Source organism: Xyrauchen texanus, chromosome 23 (genome assembly GCF_025860055.1).
Source record: "Xyrauchen texanus isolate HMW12.3.18 chromosome 23, RBS_HiC_50CHRs, whole genome shotgun sequence".
Taxonomy (NCBI): Eukaryota; Metazoa; Chordata; class Actinopteri; order Cypriniformes; family Catostomidae; genus Xyrauchen; species Xyrauchen texanus.
The window spans coordinates 29,260,163-29,276,597 of record NC_068298.1 but is presented as its reverse complement, the minus strand read 5'-3'; the positions used below and the strand labels follow the sequence as shown (position 1 = coordinate 29,276,597).

Genomic DNA, 16,435 nt, shown 5'->3' with positions numbered 1-16,435 from the left:
AAAGGTAAGGGCACCGGGGTGCCTTGTGAGACTGACTCCACATTTGAATATGTATACTTTCCCTATGATATAGTATGCCACAAGCATTATGTCAATTGAGTGGTATGTCCAAATCTCAGTATTTATAAAACAGTTAAGGTGAGAAATACCCACATGATCTACAGCACTACTATATTTGGCAAGATTCTGAAGCACTAAGGTTAGCTAACCCTAACCCTACTATCACATAATGCCTCAGGAGCTGCAGAGATGTCACATTTAAAATGCTGAATTAAAAAATAAATAAGAGAAGAACTGTGAATCAGTGAAATATATAAAACTGTACGTGTTATATATACACAGGAAAAAGTCATTCCTTGTGGTTAAATTGTACTTGTTTAGCAAACCATAGTAAATTATTTTTGCAGCTGTTTTTACAATGTCATATATTCAGGTCATGGGACAATGCCCAGGTTTGTTGTTGCCCAGGTCAGGTTGCAGTTTGTCTAGTAATGCATTTGTACTACTTACCTGCATATTTAAAAGAACAAACTGTACCAACTGCTGAAAAGTACTTTCTTAATCAAAAGCAGTCGCTTTTGTCAGCAATGCGGATTATGATGCATTATGGATTATGGCTGAGACCACTGGCTTCTTATAGTTCTTTTGAAACTCATATGAATGTGTTCAGTGAGAAAGTAACAACAAAAAAGCACAGATTAAAAAAGCATGATGAAACAGGGGCTAATAAAAAAAAAAAAAAAAAAAAAGGCATCTTGATGATGCAAGGAAAAAACTGGCACTCTAAGTTAACAAGCCATGCCTTTTTCTTGCCTTATGGGATATGTCTAAAATTAGAATGTGTATTTTTCTCAAAGGGAAAATAAAGGTTATGTGACCAAGTCCACTCACAGCAGAGCGGAACACGAAAGTAGAGTGGTGGATTTACCAATGACCTTGACGTGTAAAGCTAGACTTGACCTCTCAGACCTGCACAACACAACAGAGAACCGTATAAAGTGCTGCGTTGGCTATTCTGACCACATCTTCCAGCTCAATATAATTAGATGGCTTTCCAGAGGGAACCGGGAGAGCAGGGTCTGATTTCAGAGTCACAGCACTATGGTGGATCCACTAGGGTTGGTGCTTTTGTTTTTGGCACATACTCTTATGTAAATGTCTATGTAAATGGTCCTTGAATTCGTTTGCAAACCAAATGAGATTAACCTTCCAGTCAGGATGTAAAAAAAAAAGAAATATAATTCAATACACTTTTTGGGATAATCGGAGCGGGATGCATACCGCCGTGTACGTGACATCCACAGAATGAGTGTGAATTATCAGGAAGAGTAAAAGAGGCAAACCTGAACACAGTCTCAGATAATGTAACAGCTGTGAAGGGCAAGAGAGAATAAAACCTACGGCAAGCATGATTACACAGCAGACACTGTGCAAAGCACTGTTCTCTCTCATTAGTCGCTCATTAAAAGAATCATCCTGGAATTATTAAAAAATTATTTAGACAGTACATTATTAACCAACAACATTGGTATTCAGGCTTAATTTAACTTCTTAAGACTCCATAAAATTAATCTTTGAGTTTTATGGCAATTTCTATCCTATTGTACTCCTAAAAATGAACTTTTAGCAGGTATAGACATTTAAAATTTACCTTTTTTTTCCTCCAGGAAATTAGACCAAAATATGTATTACTAATTTTGCAGATTTTTGCCCAATCAAATGCTCTCTAGAATGAGAATGTCCCTCAACTTTGATATGTAAAGCCCAGATTTCCTTTTTCAATGTGAAATATGGAAACACTATCCGTGTAAATAGATTTCATAGGGTCTTAAAGATACAGTAACTAGGAAACTAGAGTAGCATTTTTTTCAGTAAAATTAAGACATCAACACCTCTAACCTAAAGCCAAAGACTCAACCAATCATAGACCAGTAAAAAACCTGATGGTACTTTATCTACTAGAGCAACCAGATAAGGAACAATGTCCATGTCAGAGGTCAATATATGCAGAGACACAATTCCAGAAGGAATACATTTGCATAGCATTAAAAAGGCTCATGCTCTTCAAATTGATCTTGGTCAATATATGTGCCTAGTAAACAATTGATTCTTTGCCAGACAATCTGACATTGATCCAGCACTAATCATCCAAGTGGTGTTCAGTACCGATTTGAGTATTTCTGTTTTATGTGTAATGCAGAACATCTTAAAGCAAACACTTATTCTACTTTAAATAACACCATAACATCATAATATAACATATAATTTATGTTGGTATATGTGTTTGTATATTTGCGTTTATATTTGCTAATGCAAAATGAATATGTTTTGAACACTTCCTCACCAGATCCTCTATTATCTCCTTCACTGCAGCCACCACCAGGATGAAGAGTAACGGCACCAGTGTTGTCCATCGACCCGTTGGTGACACATCAGGGATTTGCTGGAAAAAAAAAAGACAGAAAAGAAGAACTGGAAACACAGCCATGTGGAACACAATGGTTTCTGTTTAATCACTTCCTTCAAAATCAAAACATGGACATGCGTGGTACGCAAGACCTTTAGAGGTCACCTACAGGGCAGTCATACACAAGCCACGCACAGAAACAAATCTAAACCCTGTTGAGAGTAACATTTATGACTTCAGGAGAAACACTCAGGGTTTGACAAACTGTCCTTGTTTTGTTGCCCAGGAATCATAACAGTGCCGAAGACAGAGACCTGAGTGTCACCCTCTCTAGCATAACAAGGGATTGACTATATCCATCAGAGAGTTAGTGGCAGGGAAGTGGCATACCGATGCATACTGATGTGTGTCCATACTACAGCTGGAAAGGACCCACACGTATCTATATTATTCAATCTACCTGAAATTCTGTCCTGATTTTGGCAAAATTCTCATAGCCTGATCATCTTTGGAATATGTCCCAATTAGATAATGTATCAGTGCTGTGACGGTTCAGGGAGAGGTCAACAATGCAGAGACATACAATAGGAAACATGAAACGGACTCTGTTTAACCTGATGCCGAATACTGTATTAGAATGAAATGAATGTGCTATTTATTTAGCCATTCATTTTCCTAAAGTTATTGAGAGCAATTTTGCAATACTTCCTTGTCTTGCGAGTCCTGAGTTTGAGCTTTAAGACAAAGATGTTTTAATATTGTCTCTGATTTAAACTTCAATAGTAAAAAGCCATTAGAGTTGCTAAGATTAGCCACATTTCCACTTGTATGTCAGGGCCAGTTGCATTCCCACTGTCACTTCCTGGGCTTCATTGTGCCTCCTATGGGCCAACAGACAAGTGCCTTTGGCCAACTGACTACCCTTGGTCCAGAGAAGACCAGCTGGGGATTGAGGTGGGGTCAAAGTCAAAGGTGGCAATTTCAAAATGTTTCATATTTAGCTCCAAGCTAACCTCAACAGTGTATGGAGAGACATCAATACTGGTCAGTAGAAGAAATCTGGGTTCTTCTGAATGTTTGGGCTGATTCATCAGATCAACGGTGTCTGCCGAAACGAAGATGTGATTAAGTATATCGTCACTGAACTAACAAAGTTGTGTATCCAGCGCACATTAGTACATGCTTGTTTAAAAAAAAAAAAAAAAAGTGGACGATGTATATATGTACAACAATAAATGTACAACTCCGTTAAGTCAAACAATAAACAAATTGATACATTTCAGTGAATTTGTTGTGTCAATTTCAATAAATTGATTCAAAGATTTTTGTGTCATCACACAAATCTGTTCACTCTCAGTACACTTAAATGTTTTATTAAAATTGCTGTTTATTTCCATAGATTATTATACTTAATCCAGAATAACCTACAACAGCATTTTGTCAGTGTGATGAACGTGCTGCGCCACTGCTGAATTATGATCACCGTTGTTGGGATTTCACATGGTTCATTTAATATTCTTGACGCAACATATCGCTTGCCAGCCCCAGACAGCTGTGAGCTTTGCACACTGCGAAGGAGACCCCACCACGCACGCACGCACGCACGCGCACGCACGCACGCACGCGCACGCACGCACGCACACTTACTCACAATGACGTCACCGCATCACGTGTCAAACTGGCTTCATTTCAAGCTTATTTGCTTATTACAAGCTTATTACATAGGATGGCAGGGGATCGCAGCATTTCACTGAACCATCAGATAGCACTTTCCCCATCATCTGGATGTTTTGTAGCGCAATTTGCTTGCTCGCTTGAATGAAACAGAGCTACATGGGTCAATTATCAACATGGCTTAATCATGGATAAAGCAGCATGAGGGCAGAGCAGGTGTGGTAATTCGCGGACTGGTCACAACAAAACAGACTATTTTAAAAGATAGTGAACAAGTAAGATGTGAACAAGTAAGATGCACTGTGGAGATTGCAAAACCCATTTGTTTAAGATACAGAATTGTCTGTTGCACAACTCTTATGTCTCTGTGATGAAACTAGTTTAAAACAAACAGCCCCCGCATTCTAAACGGCACTGACAAAGAAAACATAAATTAGAAGTCTTTTCAATTCAGTGCACAACACTTCCAAAAATGTACCAAGAATTTACTGTAGTGACTTTAACTGTACTGTACTAACTATGGTAGTTGTGGCAGAAAAACTTTCTAAATGTATTTAGACTGCAGATTCTTCATTACAAAAATGCAATAGTTCTTTATATAGAAACCATAGTTGCCAACCATGGTTGCGAGTAGTAGTCGACCGATGCCGATATCCGGAGAGCAGGATGGCCGATAGGCTGATACACTGCTGATATATCACAGTTTAATATAGTCAATAACAAAAATATTAAATTGCTAAAACTCTTATTTGACTATACTTACAGCACTATACTTACTCAATTTCACACAAAATAAAAGAATATAAAAAATATTGCATTTTAAAATGGTAGATGGCAGTTTATTCTGATTTCTGTTTAGTCATAATTTTATTTTTTTTTTTTCATTTATTAGCACATGAAGAAACTGTTAAATAACAGGAGGAAATAACAGTACACACAGTAGTCCAGCAACCATGGATGTCATGTCCACATTAGGTATTGCATTTTCTCAAGAAATACAGAATCAAACCAATTGTACACACAGGGCATAGTGAATAAGACATTTACTTGTAGCACACATGAAGCGCTTTTACCTTGAAGTTGCACCAGAGACTATTAAACAGAGACGGGCCACTTCTATTAAAATGAATGGGAGAAATTATGAATGAATGTTGAATGAATGAGTCCTGCCTTACTGCTAAAAGAGCCAATCATTTTTTAGATACAGACATCGCCTGTGAATCAACTATCAAATCAACCAACTGGAGTGATGGTGGCGTAGTGGGCTAAAGCACTAAACTGTTAAGCAGAAGGTTGTCGGTTTGATCCCCACAGCCACCACTATTGTGACCTTGAGCATGGTACTTAACTCCAGGTTGCTCCGGGGGTATTGTCCCTGTAATAAGGGCTCTGTAAGTTGCTTTGGATAAAAGCGTAATGTAAAAATGTAACTCGAGAACGCGCATTTTCATTAGCTATAAAAGCTGAAAAAATAGTTGGGTTTTTTGTGTGTAATCTGAGGTATAGCAGCACCCTTTATGTGTTGTTAGGTTTTACTGCCGATTTGAAATATGTTCTTTGATTGTAATCTTGACCAACTGTTTTGGAGATTTTGGTCTTTCCCCATTCAAGTAGATTGGAGCTGCACTGGCATGACTGGAAATAGCCTCCCGAGTGTGTTCCAAACCAGGGATGACAGTGGACTGACTTGCTAGACTTGACTGACTGACTGACTAGGTTGCACTCACACCCTCGTGTGGATCTAGCACGTGCGGCAATCTCCTGACAGTTTAAATGGCCTGGATCACCTGCTTGGATTGTCATAGACTGACTATCACGAATTGTGAATGAGAGGAACATTTGATCGTTAAGTTTTGATTCTGGCTGATAGAATACGCACTTCGGAGAGAGTATTAGATGGGCACTCCAATAATGCTGGATTTTCATGAGGTTCCTGAATTACATCTGTTTAAACAAGATATCTGCATATTTGCAAATGGTATATAATAGAGGTTTAATTGATATTTACCTTTTATCATTAGAAAAGAAAGTTAAAATTGACAGGGAACTGCTAAGGAGAGACTGTTAGAATACATGCTACAAAGGAAGATTTAGGAGTGTTCCATAGGATGTTGGATCTGCTCAGGTTGTGTGAAGTTTTTGTATTACATCCGTTTTAACAGATATGTACATATTAGCGGATGGTATTTTTAATAATATTTTTATTGATATTTGCATGTTATCATAAGATAAGACAGTAAAAAATACAGGGAACTGTTGAGGAGAGAGAGGGAGAATGAAACAGGTGAGCACTTTAACATGAGCTCAAACGCATCTGCTGTGGCTCTGATATGCAGACTGTTTAACTGACACTGTGTTGCAAACCAGTCTATTATTGTAGTAACACAATGGCACGTAACAACAAAACAAACTGTGACTGGTCATTTACATGTCTGTCGTTTCACGTCCAAGCAGCCTATTTTCTGCGCCTTCAAGAAAGAAAAAAAAGTACTAGTACAAATATTATTCATAATTATTAACAAAGCTATTAGTTTGCCATCTGTGTAAAATCTGTATACTTTTTGTGTAAAAATGAAAGATTATGAAAGTTGCCCACTGTCCTCCTCTATTGAATGATGCTGGTTTCATGTCTCTATGTCCTTCAACAAAAAAAAATATTACAAAAAAAATTGTTTATTTTGGACATGCAGTTCCCTATTCAACCAGTAGGGTTAAAATGAAAGGTTGTGAAAGTTGCGCACTGTCCTCTATTGAATGACGCTGGTTTTGTGCCTCTATGTCCTTCAAAAAAAATGCTATAAAAAAAAAAACAAAAGGAAAATTGCACTCACCACAGTCCCTTACTTACAGCTACACCAAGAGGAACTCTTCCTAGGTTAACTCATATTGCGACGGTTTTTGCCGGCCAATGCTCATAATATTAAGTGAAAATAATGAAAACAAACTTGTGGAATATTATTAGCTTTCCAAGTTTTACAGTAATACTATTTTGGAAAGTATTTGCAAAGCCATTTAGGAGATATTACAGTCTATGTGTTTGGAATATTGAAAAACAAAATGATCTTAACCTCGTTGATGTGCCCAAGGCTCAAATTGAGTTTGACACCCAATTTTAATCTATTCTTCAACGAACACGTGTTAATACGGGTCCTGTGTTGCAGGCTTGTGGATGCGTGCACAACAGAACCACTGCTGAAAACATCCTAGGGGACACACTGAAGTGAGTGGTTTTGATGAAACTGCATCCATAAAGATCAGATGGTTGCCTTGACCCCCTTGTTGCCACAGTAAACCTGTCCCTTCTGTTTTTCTCTACAGGGTGCCTGTATATTCAAGGTCACTGCATTGACAGTAAAGTAATGAAGATGCAGAGAACGTGCACTCCAAAGCCACCTGAACCCCCCTTTCTCAGAGTTTCTCTTCTTCCTTCAACTGTCTTTCCCCCAGCTTATCGAATTAGCCGGCCCAAAACAGAGGCATTAAATTAATGTGTAGTGCATTCGCAGGGGCGTGTCGAGTTGCTCAGTTGTGGATTCATTGTCCCTTCTGTCTCTGAAAGGAGAACACATTTATAGCACTCTGGAGCCTTCAATGACTGCACTGTCTAGTAATTACACAGATGCTAAAGCAGTGGATGTAAAATCTGTAAATGTTTAAAAGCAACATACATTAATTGTCTTTACGAATATTGGTGATCATGTGGGCTACGCAAGTTCGAGTCCGGCTTGTGCTGATGTCCTGTTACCCCTTCTCTCTCTAAATGGCTAAAGGCCAAAAAAGAATTAAGAGACTAATTTTTTTTTCTTTTCTTCTCCCCAATTTGGAATGCCCAATCCCCAATGCGCTCTCCAAGTCCTCGTGGTGGCGTAGTGACTCGCCTCAATCCGGATGGTGGAGGACAAATCTTAGTTGCCTCCGCGTCCGAGACGTCAATCCACACATCTTATCACCTGGCTTGTTGAGCGCGTTACCGTGGAGACATAGCGTGTGTGTGGAGGCTTCATGCTATTGTCCTCGGCATCCACGCACAACTTGCCACGCACCTCAACGAGAGCGAGAACCACTTTATAGTGACCATGAGGTGGTTACCCCATGTGACTCTACCCTCAGCAACCGGGCCAATTTGTTTGCTTAGGAGAGCTGGCTGGAGTCAATCAGCACGCCGTGGACTAAAGACTCCAGGTGTGGTAGTCAGCATCTTTACTCGCTGAGCTACCAAGGCCCCATACATTTTTTTTTTTTTAAATAAGGCCAGAAATAAATTCTCTAGAAACTCACTGCAAGCATGTGCAGCATATATATTTTTTGTGCTTTCTAGGGATGCAACTGTTTAAAGGTATACCTTGGTTTTAAAATGGTTCTCATACTGTTGACATCTCATTAATGGTATTACATGAATATAAAAGTCAGTTACTGTATGTTTCTGTACTTTAAAAAAAAATCTAAATCAGTTCAACTGAGTAGGAATCAGCTACATTTAGCACCATATAAACTTAGTGATAAAATAAATCTTTAAATTGTAAATTCCTCATTTGGCATTAATTTAGAATCGGTATAAAGTTATAGAATTTAGCAATATTGTTTAGAAAAAGACTAAACTTTAGATAAAGAAATTAATATAATGCAATTAATAATTTTGGCCCATTTTTAAATGGGTTTCGGTCTTTGTTGGCCTTCTGCATTTTGAAATTAACATAAATGCATATCCTCCATGCATGTGTCTTTTTTGATGATAGTGAAAACGAATCGGTTACCTTACGTAACCTCGGTTCTCTCTAGAAGAGGGAACGAGTATTGCGTAAGCTAGCTTACGCTACGGGAAAGATTCATCTTTTCTGAGATATTGAAGCCAAAAAATTATCCTTAATTTTGTATCCATTGTCAACGCAGTGCAGCAACTGCATACCTTGAGCGGGCTAGCTAGCGAGCTCATAGGTTGCTCCGCGGCAACTGCTGCAGCCTATAGATCGAACTTGAGTGAACTTGCGTCCAATGACGAGCGCCAGCGCCGTCACTGCATCAAAGCCTGCCAAAATGGGCGTGGCTAGAGTGCATATAAGCGTAAGTTCAGTAGGCTGGAACTATGGTTTTCATTGAATGAAGCGAAAATCGCTGCGTGGCGCGAAGCACGGCCGGCTACGCAATACTCGTTCCTCTTCTAGAGAGAACCGAGGTTACGTAAGGTAACCGATTCGTTCTCTTACGAGAGGTTCTCTCGTATATGCGTAAGCTAGCTTACGCTATGGGAACCCATTGTCAACGCCGTGCGCGCCAAGCATCCACTGCATGAGCCCCGGGGTGGGGGACCCGGGGAGCCCTTGTGAGTGGGGAAATAATATTTGGCCGGCAAGAGTGCGGGCCAGTGTGTGTGTAATACATAAGCACATAGTGGGAAGGAAAAGACAGAGCGGCGGTGCCGGTCTGTGTGGAATGTGTCCCATCAGTGCAGCTCACCAGGGGAGCTGTAGCGTATTAAACCGCTAGTAGTTTCGCCTGCAGGGCGGGCACTTCCAGATTGTAAAATCTGACAAAGGTGGAGGGGGAAGCCCAGCCCGCTGCCACACATATGTCGTGAATGGAAATCCCGCTGGACCATGCCCACGAGGAGGCCATGCCTCTAGTGGAGTGAGCCCTAATGCCTAACATGGCATGGTAGGTCCTTTGACGCGTACGCGGCAGCAATAGCGTCCACTATCCATCTAGACAGTGTCTGTTTCGAGGCGGCGAAACCCTTGGTGCGCCCTCCGAACGAAACGAAAAGCTGCTCAGAGCGTCTGAAAGAGGCGGAGCGCGCAGTATACAATCTCAGTGCTCTGACTGGGCAAAGGAGATTGGCGTCGCGTTCGCTATCGGACGCTGGCAGCGCCGATAGGGAAATGATTTGTGCTCTGAAAGGAGTACCGATCACCTTGGGGACATAGCCATGTCTAGGCTTTAAAATGACCTTGGAGTCACTTGGTCCAAACTCAAGACACGCAGCGCTGACAGACAGCGCGTGAAGGTCTCCCACACGTTTAACTGATGACAGGGCAGTCAGAAAAACGGTTTTGAGTGAAAGGTATTTCAAATCCACGGATTGAAGCGGTTCGATGGGGGGCTTTCATAGCTTCGAGAACTACGAAAGGATCCCAGATAGGAACCGATGGGGGGCGCGGGGGGTTCATCCTTCTAGCTCCCCTGAGGAAGCGGATGACCAGCTCGTTTTTTCCCAGTGACTGGCCGTGCAGGGGTTCAGCGAACGCCGCGATGGCCGCCACGTACACTTTGAGCGTGGATGGGGATCTGCCCTTATCCAGCAGCTCTTGTAAAAACACGAGCAGCGACAACACCCCACATGTCCTTGGGTCCAGGTCTCTGTCGGTGCACCATTTTGAAAACACAGACCATTTGGACGCATAGAGTCTTCTCGTGGAAAGGGCTCTAGCGTGTATGATAGTGTTTATTACTCCTTCTGGCAAAGCGACGGGTAGTCGTTGATCACCCACGCATGCAGCGCCCAGCGCTCTGGGTGGGGATGCCAGATCGTGCCGCGAGCTTGAGAGAGGAGATCTGCTCTCACTGGAATGGGCCACGGGGCTGTCAGTGACAGCCGCGTAAGCTCCGGGAACCATGTCTGATTCTCCCAGCGCGGGGCTATGAGGAGCACCGAGTGACGCGTTTCCCTGATCCTCTGCATTACCTGTGGCAATAGCGAGACGGGAGGGAAGGCGTAAAGCGGGCGGTTGGGCCAGTCCTGGGCCAGCGAGTCCTCGCTTTTCGAGAAAAATACTGGGCAGTGAGAGTTCTCTTCTGAAGCAAAGAGGTCTATCTCTGCTCTGCCGAATATACTCCATAACTTCTGGACTGTTTGAGCATGCAGGGATTGTCTCTGGACAGTCTGTCCGGGCCGTCATTCAGGTGGCCTGGCACGTGCGTCGCCCTCAGCGAGCGCAGGTGGCACTGGGACCAACTCAGTATGCGTTTTGTCAGATGGAAGAGGTTCCTGGATCTGACACCGCCCTGACGGTTTAGATATGATACCACAGATCTGTTGTCCGAACGGACCAGGACGTGGTGACCCTGAATGACCGGGAGGAAGCGCACGAGCGCGTACTCGACCGCTATCATTTCCAGACAATTTATGTGAAGGAGCTTTTGATACCATTCGGCCACTGCCCAGGGCTGCAGAGCTGAGATACAGGTCTGAGTCACTCGGATCGGCTGGCGGCCCGTGGCCCAAGCCCGGCGAGACGCGCGGGTGTTTAGCCAATGCTGAAGCGGGCGCATGCACAGTAAGCCCAGCTGAAGTACTGCTGTAACCTAGCATTCTCTGAAATTTTTTCAGAGGCGTGAGGCTGTTCATCTGAAAGGACGCGACTAGTCGCTGAACACGGTGCGCGCGCTGTGTAGATAAGCGAGCCGTCATCGCCATGGAGTCTAGTTCTATTCCAAGGAAGGAAATTGCCTGACTGGGCTGTAGTGAGCTCTTGGTCCAATTGACTGCAAGGCCCAAACTGTTCAGATGACTGAGGAGAACTGTCCTGTGAGACAGAAGCTCCGTATGTGACTGTGCCAAAATCAGCCAATCATCCAAATAGTTCAGAATTCGCAAGCCCTGACTCTGCAGGGGTGCGAGCGCTGCATCCATGCACTTCGTGATAGTACGGGGTGCTAAAGACAGGCCGAACGGAAGGACGGTGTATTGATAAACCTGGCCGTCGAAGGCGAATCTCAAGAATGGCCTGTGACGGGAATTTATCTGAATCTGAAAGTAGGCATCTTTCAGATCGAGAGAAATAAACCAGTCCCCCTGGCGCACATGCGCGAGGAGTTTCCTGATTGTAAGCATTTTGAACGTCTTTTTGCGAGCACCTTGTTCAAAACCCTGAGATCTAATATTGGTCTGAGGCCGCCGTCTTTCTTGGGGACAAGAAAACAACGGCTGTAAAACCCCGACTCGCTCAGAGAAGGTGGCACTCTCTCTATGGCCCTTTTGCACAGAAGGTTTGCTATTTCTGAACGAAGCATGCAGGCTGCTTCCGTGTTCACAGTAGTTTCGAGCCGCGCTCTGAAGCGGGGAGGGCGGCGATCGAACTGTAGCAAATAGCCCTGTTTTATTGTGCTTAACACCCATTTGGAAATCCCTGGGATAGCTTTCCACGCTTTCAAGCGTAACGCTAGAGGGTGAATGGCCAAGTCGCCCTGATTGCCGCACACAGCGAGCTGAACAGAATGTGTGAGCACGCTTACTGTGCTTATGCATGACTGCTCGCAGACAGCAGGGACAGGCTGTTCTGTGGCAGGCGACGGCTCTGAAGAAAGCAGCCGTCGAGTCTGTTGGGAGCCTGCTCAGAGGGCGGTGACCACTCGAGCCCGAGGCAGTCGACGGCCTGTGTGAGGAGGCGCGTTTGTTCTTCCTCGACTCCGGCGCGGGTCCTGCTGGATTCCTGGGCCGAGGAGGAGGCTTGGGAGCCTGACCACTCCTCGCTGTCCGAAGCCATGATGGAACAGCAGCCCTTATCCTCCGCCTCGTCATCCGAGATGGCAACAGTGCGGCCGCCGGCGGCAACTGCGCGGCCCCGGAGGGCGGGAGGGTGAAAGCGAGGCTCGAGGGAGAGGCTCCGGCGAGGTAGTCGCTTCTAACACCGGTTCCGGCAGCCTTTGGGAGCGGCGCTTCTTTCTGCGCGGCAAAACGAAAGGCGCTGGGCGGCTTCGGTTTTGAGTGCTTCGAGTCGAGCCCGCAGGGTCGACAACGGAAGCTCCTCGCAGAGGTCGCATCCGCCGTCAGCGAGGGCGAGCTCTGCATGTTCCAGTCCCAGGCAGAGAGCGCAGATGAGGTGGCGGTCTCCGGCGCTGAGAGGGGCGCGGCATGAGGCGCAGGTGGTGCGAGGCATCTTAAAAAAGACGCTCGTTGCACTTTTTGTGAAGTTCGCTGAGGAACTTGCTTGCTCTAAAAAGGATACGTCGCCGGATGGCGTAGCTCGCAGGATGGCTGAAGATGGCGAAGACGGCCGGCTTCTTCGAGCGCTGTCCAAGCTTGCTAGATGCCCCTCGAACGGCGACGTGGCTTCTGCAGTTCAGAGATAAAGAGCTTCGCTGAATAGATGAAAATCGGGGTTCCAGCCTACGAACTTACGCTTATATGCACTCTAGCCACGCCCATTTTGGCGGGCTTTGATGCAGTGACGGCGCGGGCGCCTGTCATTGGACGCAAGTTCACTCAAGTTCGTCTATAGGCTGCAGCAGTTGCCGCAGAGCAACCTATGAGCTCGCTAGCTAGCCTGCTCAAGGTATGCAGTCGCTGGACTGCGTTGACAATAGATACAAAATTAAGGATAATTTTTTGGCTTCAATATCTCAGAAAAGATGAATCTTTCCCGTAGCGTAAGCTAGCTTACGCAATACGAGAGAACCTCTCGTAAGAGAACTTATATTATGTATATAATAATACACTTATATTATGTGTTACAGGTATTTGTGTTATAAAGTCTGTTTCATCACTGAATAACATAATTTGTTTTACTAGCACCAGATTTGGTAGCCTTTATCATATTTCTGAAAATTACCAAACGTACCAAACCCCAATCTCTATCCCTGAACAAAGCAGATTTTATACTTCTCATTCATGGTTATTTTGGCAACATTGGTCTATCACGGTCCTCTATTCTTTTAAGACCCAAAATAAAATTGTAAAAAGTACAGAAGTCCTTACTGCTCAAAGTAACTGTCTAGAAAGGAGATCATAGTGTGCAATCTAAGGCTCTTCAATCAGTCCAATCAACTCAAGTAATTCTGTGCAGAGGGTCGGGGAATCCTCAGACAGATGTTTATCTATGATTGTGAGAGCTGACAGTCATAATCTCTCAGGCTTGTCATTAATAATCTTACCCTAGAGAGTTGGAGTCTTACCTGCAACAGTGCGATGAAGAGGAAGAAGGAGTTGGCCGCTCTTCTGAATTGAGAGTACAAGAACCGAGGCAGGAATGTAAGCACATTGTACTTTGCAGTGCTGGATGAGAGAAAGTATGCAAAGAAATGGGGGTGGGGGGGGTTAGAGAAAGAGGGAAAAATAGACTTGGTTTTAGTTCAGTGTTTAACAGCCCAATGACAACACCAAACCACAAGACATCTGCAGACTGGGCTGACATATGTTACACATTGACATCTTGCAGTTTTTAGTTTTAGTTAGTCACTTTTGTGTCATAAAAGGTAACATTAAATGGAAGTTTGCAGATATAACAACCAGCACAAAACACACTTCCTCTCTGCGGCCCCACCCATTACTGAACCCCAGACCCAACAGCCTCAGCAGCAGCCAGAGACATGAGCACAAATACACAGTGAGTGATTGAATGACCCAGTTAATGAACATAAAGAACAACTAGGTTTGAGACAGAGAGAGAGAGAGAGAGAGAGAGGAGGGCGAGTGTGAGTGAGCTATAGTTGGAGCTTGCCAGAGCCTCCATCTCGCAGACTCCCGACTGATTAACGCTCACATTAGGGCCAAGAGAGCGAGACCACTTTAGACTGAGATTAACGCCTCCACTCTGAAACCTGACACCTGCCTATTTATCCTCCCACAATCCAAAAGAACAGCATAACAACAAAAAAAAAAAAACACTAATTTCATATATGGGGTTTAAAGATTCACTCATCTCATGATTCGTTTCATGATACTGAACTCACGGTTCAGTTCACGATTCTTTAAACTAAGCCTAAATCAAGAAAAGTTACGATTTAAAAGTTTCTTTTATTATTATTATTAATACCTTAAATACATATGCAAAACAGCTCCTTTCCCTTAAACTTTAGCTAAAAGTACTGTTCTTAAAAATGCTACATGATCTTTTAGAGATACTGGAACTAAAAATCAGCCCAGAATTGGCAATAGTGACACCAAATGGAAATATTAATCATTCTGCTTGCTGAAAATTCAGAATAGTGTTAGATACAAATGCTGCTTACACACAGTCACCGATTACATACATTTAAAATATTTTTAATTAAAATAGCATTTTTCTCAAATAATTTTGTCTCTGATTATATCTAAATATTTGAAAAAATACATATTTAACAAAAGGGCATGCTTATCCAGTTCAATCATAATAATTTACTGATGAAATCAAATAAGACATGACATATGACATTAGGATTATATTCCCCCATAGCATTACTACAAATAATATTCAGCATTATACAGTAGATTAATATGGCACTATCATTAAACCTGCGTAGTCAAAGTAGATCACTCTCGTGCTTCAAACAGACATTCGATCACTCGTGCTGAAAAAGCATGTCTCTCTCATTGCTCCTGGTTTCAGTTTTCTCGGTTTAAGCTGAACTCATCGTACAAAATAACTCCTCGTATCTAACTGCTACTTGCATGCAATGAAGCAATTTCCATTTATATACCCACGTGACGTTGACTTAGGTCATCACATGTATTGGATAAAACAGACACTAAAATAATTGTAAAAAATATTTTAAAAGAAAAGTCCCATCATCACATTTTTGAACCGCGATGTATCGTGCCAGGATAAACCATTACACCCCTACTTAATATATTATCTTAATTTATGATATTTTATATGTCCTCATCAAACATGCCAAGACTGTAATTTCATATGTGTTCATATTTATGTCTATTAATATATTAGGGCTGTCAATGGATTACATTTTTAACCTAATTAATTAAATGACATGCCGATTAATTGATAGAAATAATTACACTTAAATCGCCATTATTTGCAGAAAAATATTGCCTAATAAAGGCAATTCATAAAAATAATGCACAATTCAAATATTTATAAATATAATATGCAGGATCTATAATGCATATTCAAATTCAGTTTTAAATACATATCATTATTGTGGCATAATCATTGCTAGATAGAAACAAAAAGTGGCTTAACTCAGTATATTGTTTGTTTTATTCAAATATCATTGAACAAGAGTTGATGGCAATCTGTATTACATCGAGTTCGTCACTGTGTTCAGTTATGCATTCTTGCGTTCGGTCTGCATTATTTTTAATTGTCACTCGATGTACATGTGCATCAGACAGACACGTTTGGAGCATCTCACTGGTATTTAGCGTCATTAACATTGCATTTGTAGGATGCTGTGTCAAGTTAAAAGCAGTGGAAAGCTTCACGTCTCAAGATTCCAGTTTTCTGTTGTGCTACCTCCTAAGTGAACGGTTCTCATTCAGTGGCATCACTGCTTGTGAGGTTTCTTAAAAAACAGTCTCTTAAAAAAAAACAGATGTACTTCAAGCTTGAATTGCTTGTATGGAAGGAAACTCTGTACTTTTTTTGCAGAATTTACGTTTGTGGCAGGGGGCAAGCTTAATTGCGATTAAATTTTAATTCAAAC

The 16,435-nt window shown here is 42.5% G+C and overlaps 1 protein-coding gene across 3 annotated transcripts in view; it reads right to left on the bottom strand.

The window, feature by feature from the left end:
* LOC127617163 (phospholipid-transporting ATPase IA) overlaps nucleotides 1–16,435 on the bottom strand; it is a 197,135-nt gene that overhangs the window by 135,163 nt on the left and 45,537 nt on the right. For 2 of the 3 annotated variants that reach the window (XM_052089080.1, XM_052089078.1), the window contains exons 3-4: nucleotides 13,970–14,069; nucleotides 2,345–2,443 (exon numbers count right to left, since the gene is read on the bottom strand). In XM_052089080.1, the coding sequence (XP_051945040.1) occupies nucleotides 2,345–2,443; nucleotides 13,970–14,069 (199 nt within the window). Of the gene's footprint in view, nucleotides 1–2,344; nucleotides 2,444–3,420; nucleotides 3,521–13,969; nucleotides 14,070–16,435 lie in introns of those variants that run through there. The other variant, XM_052089079.1, reaches the window with a different exon arrangement.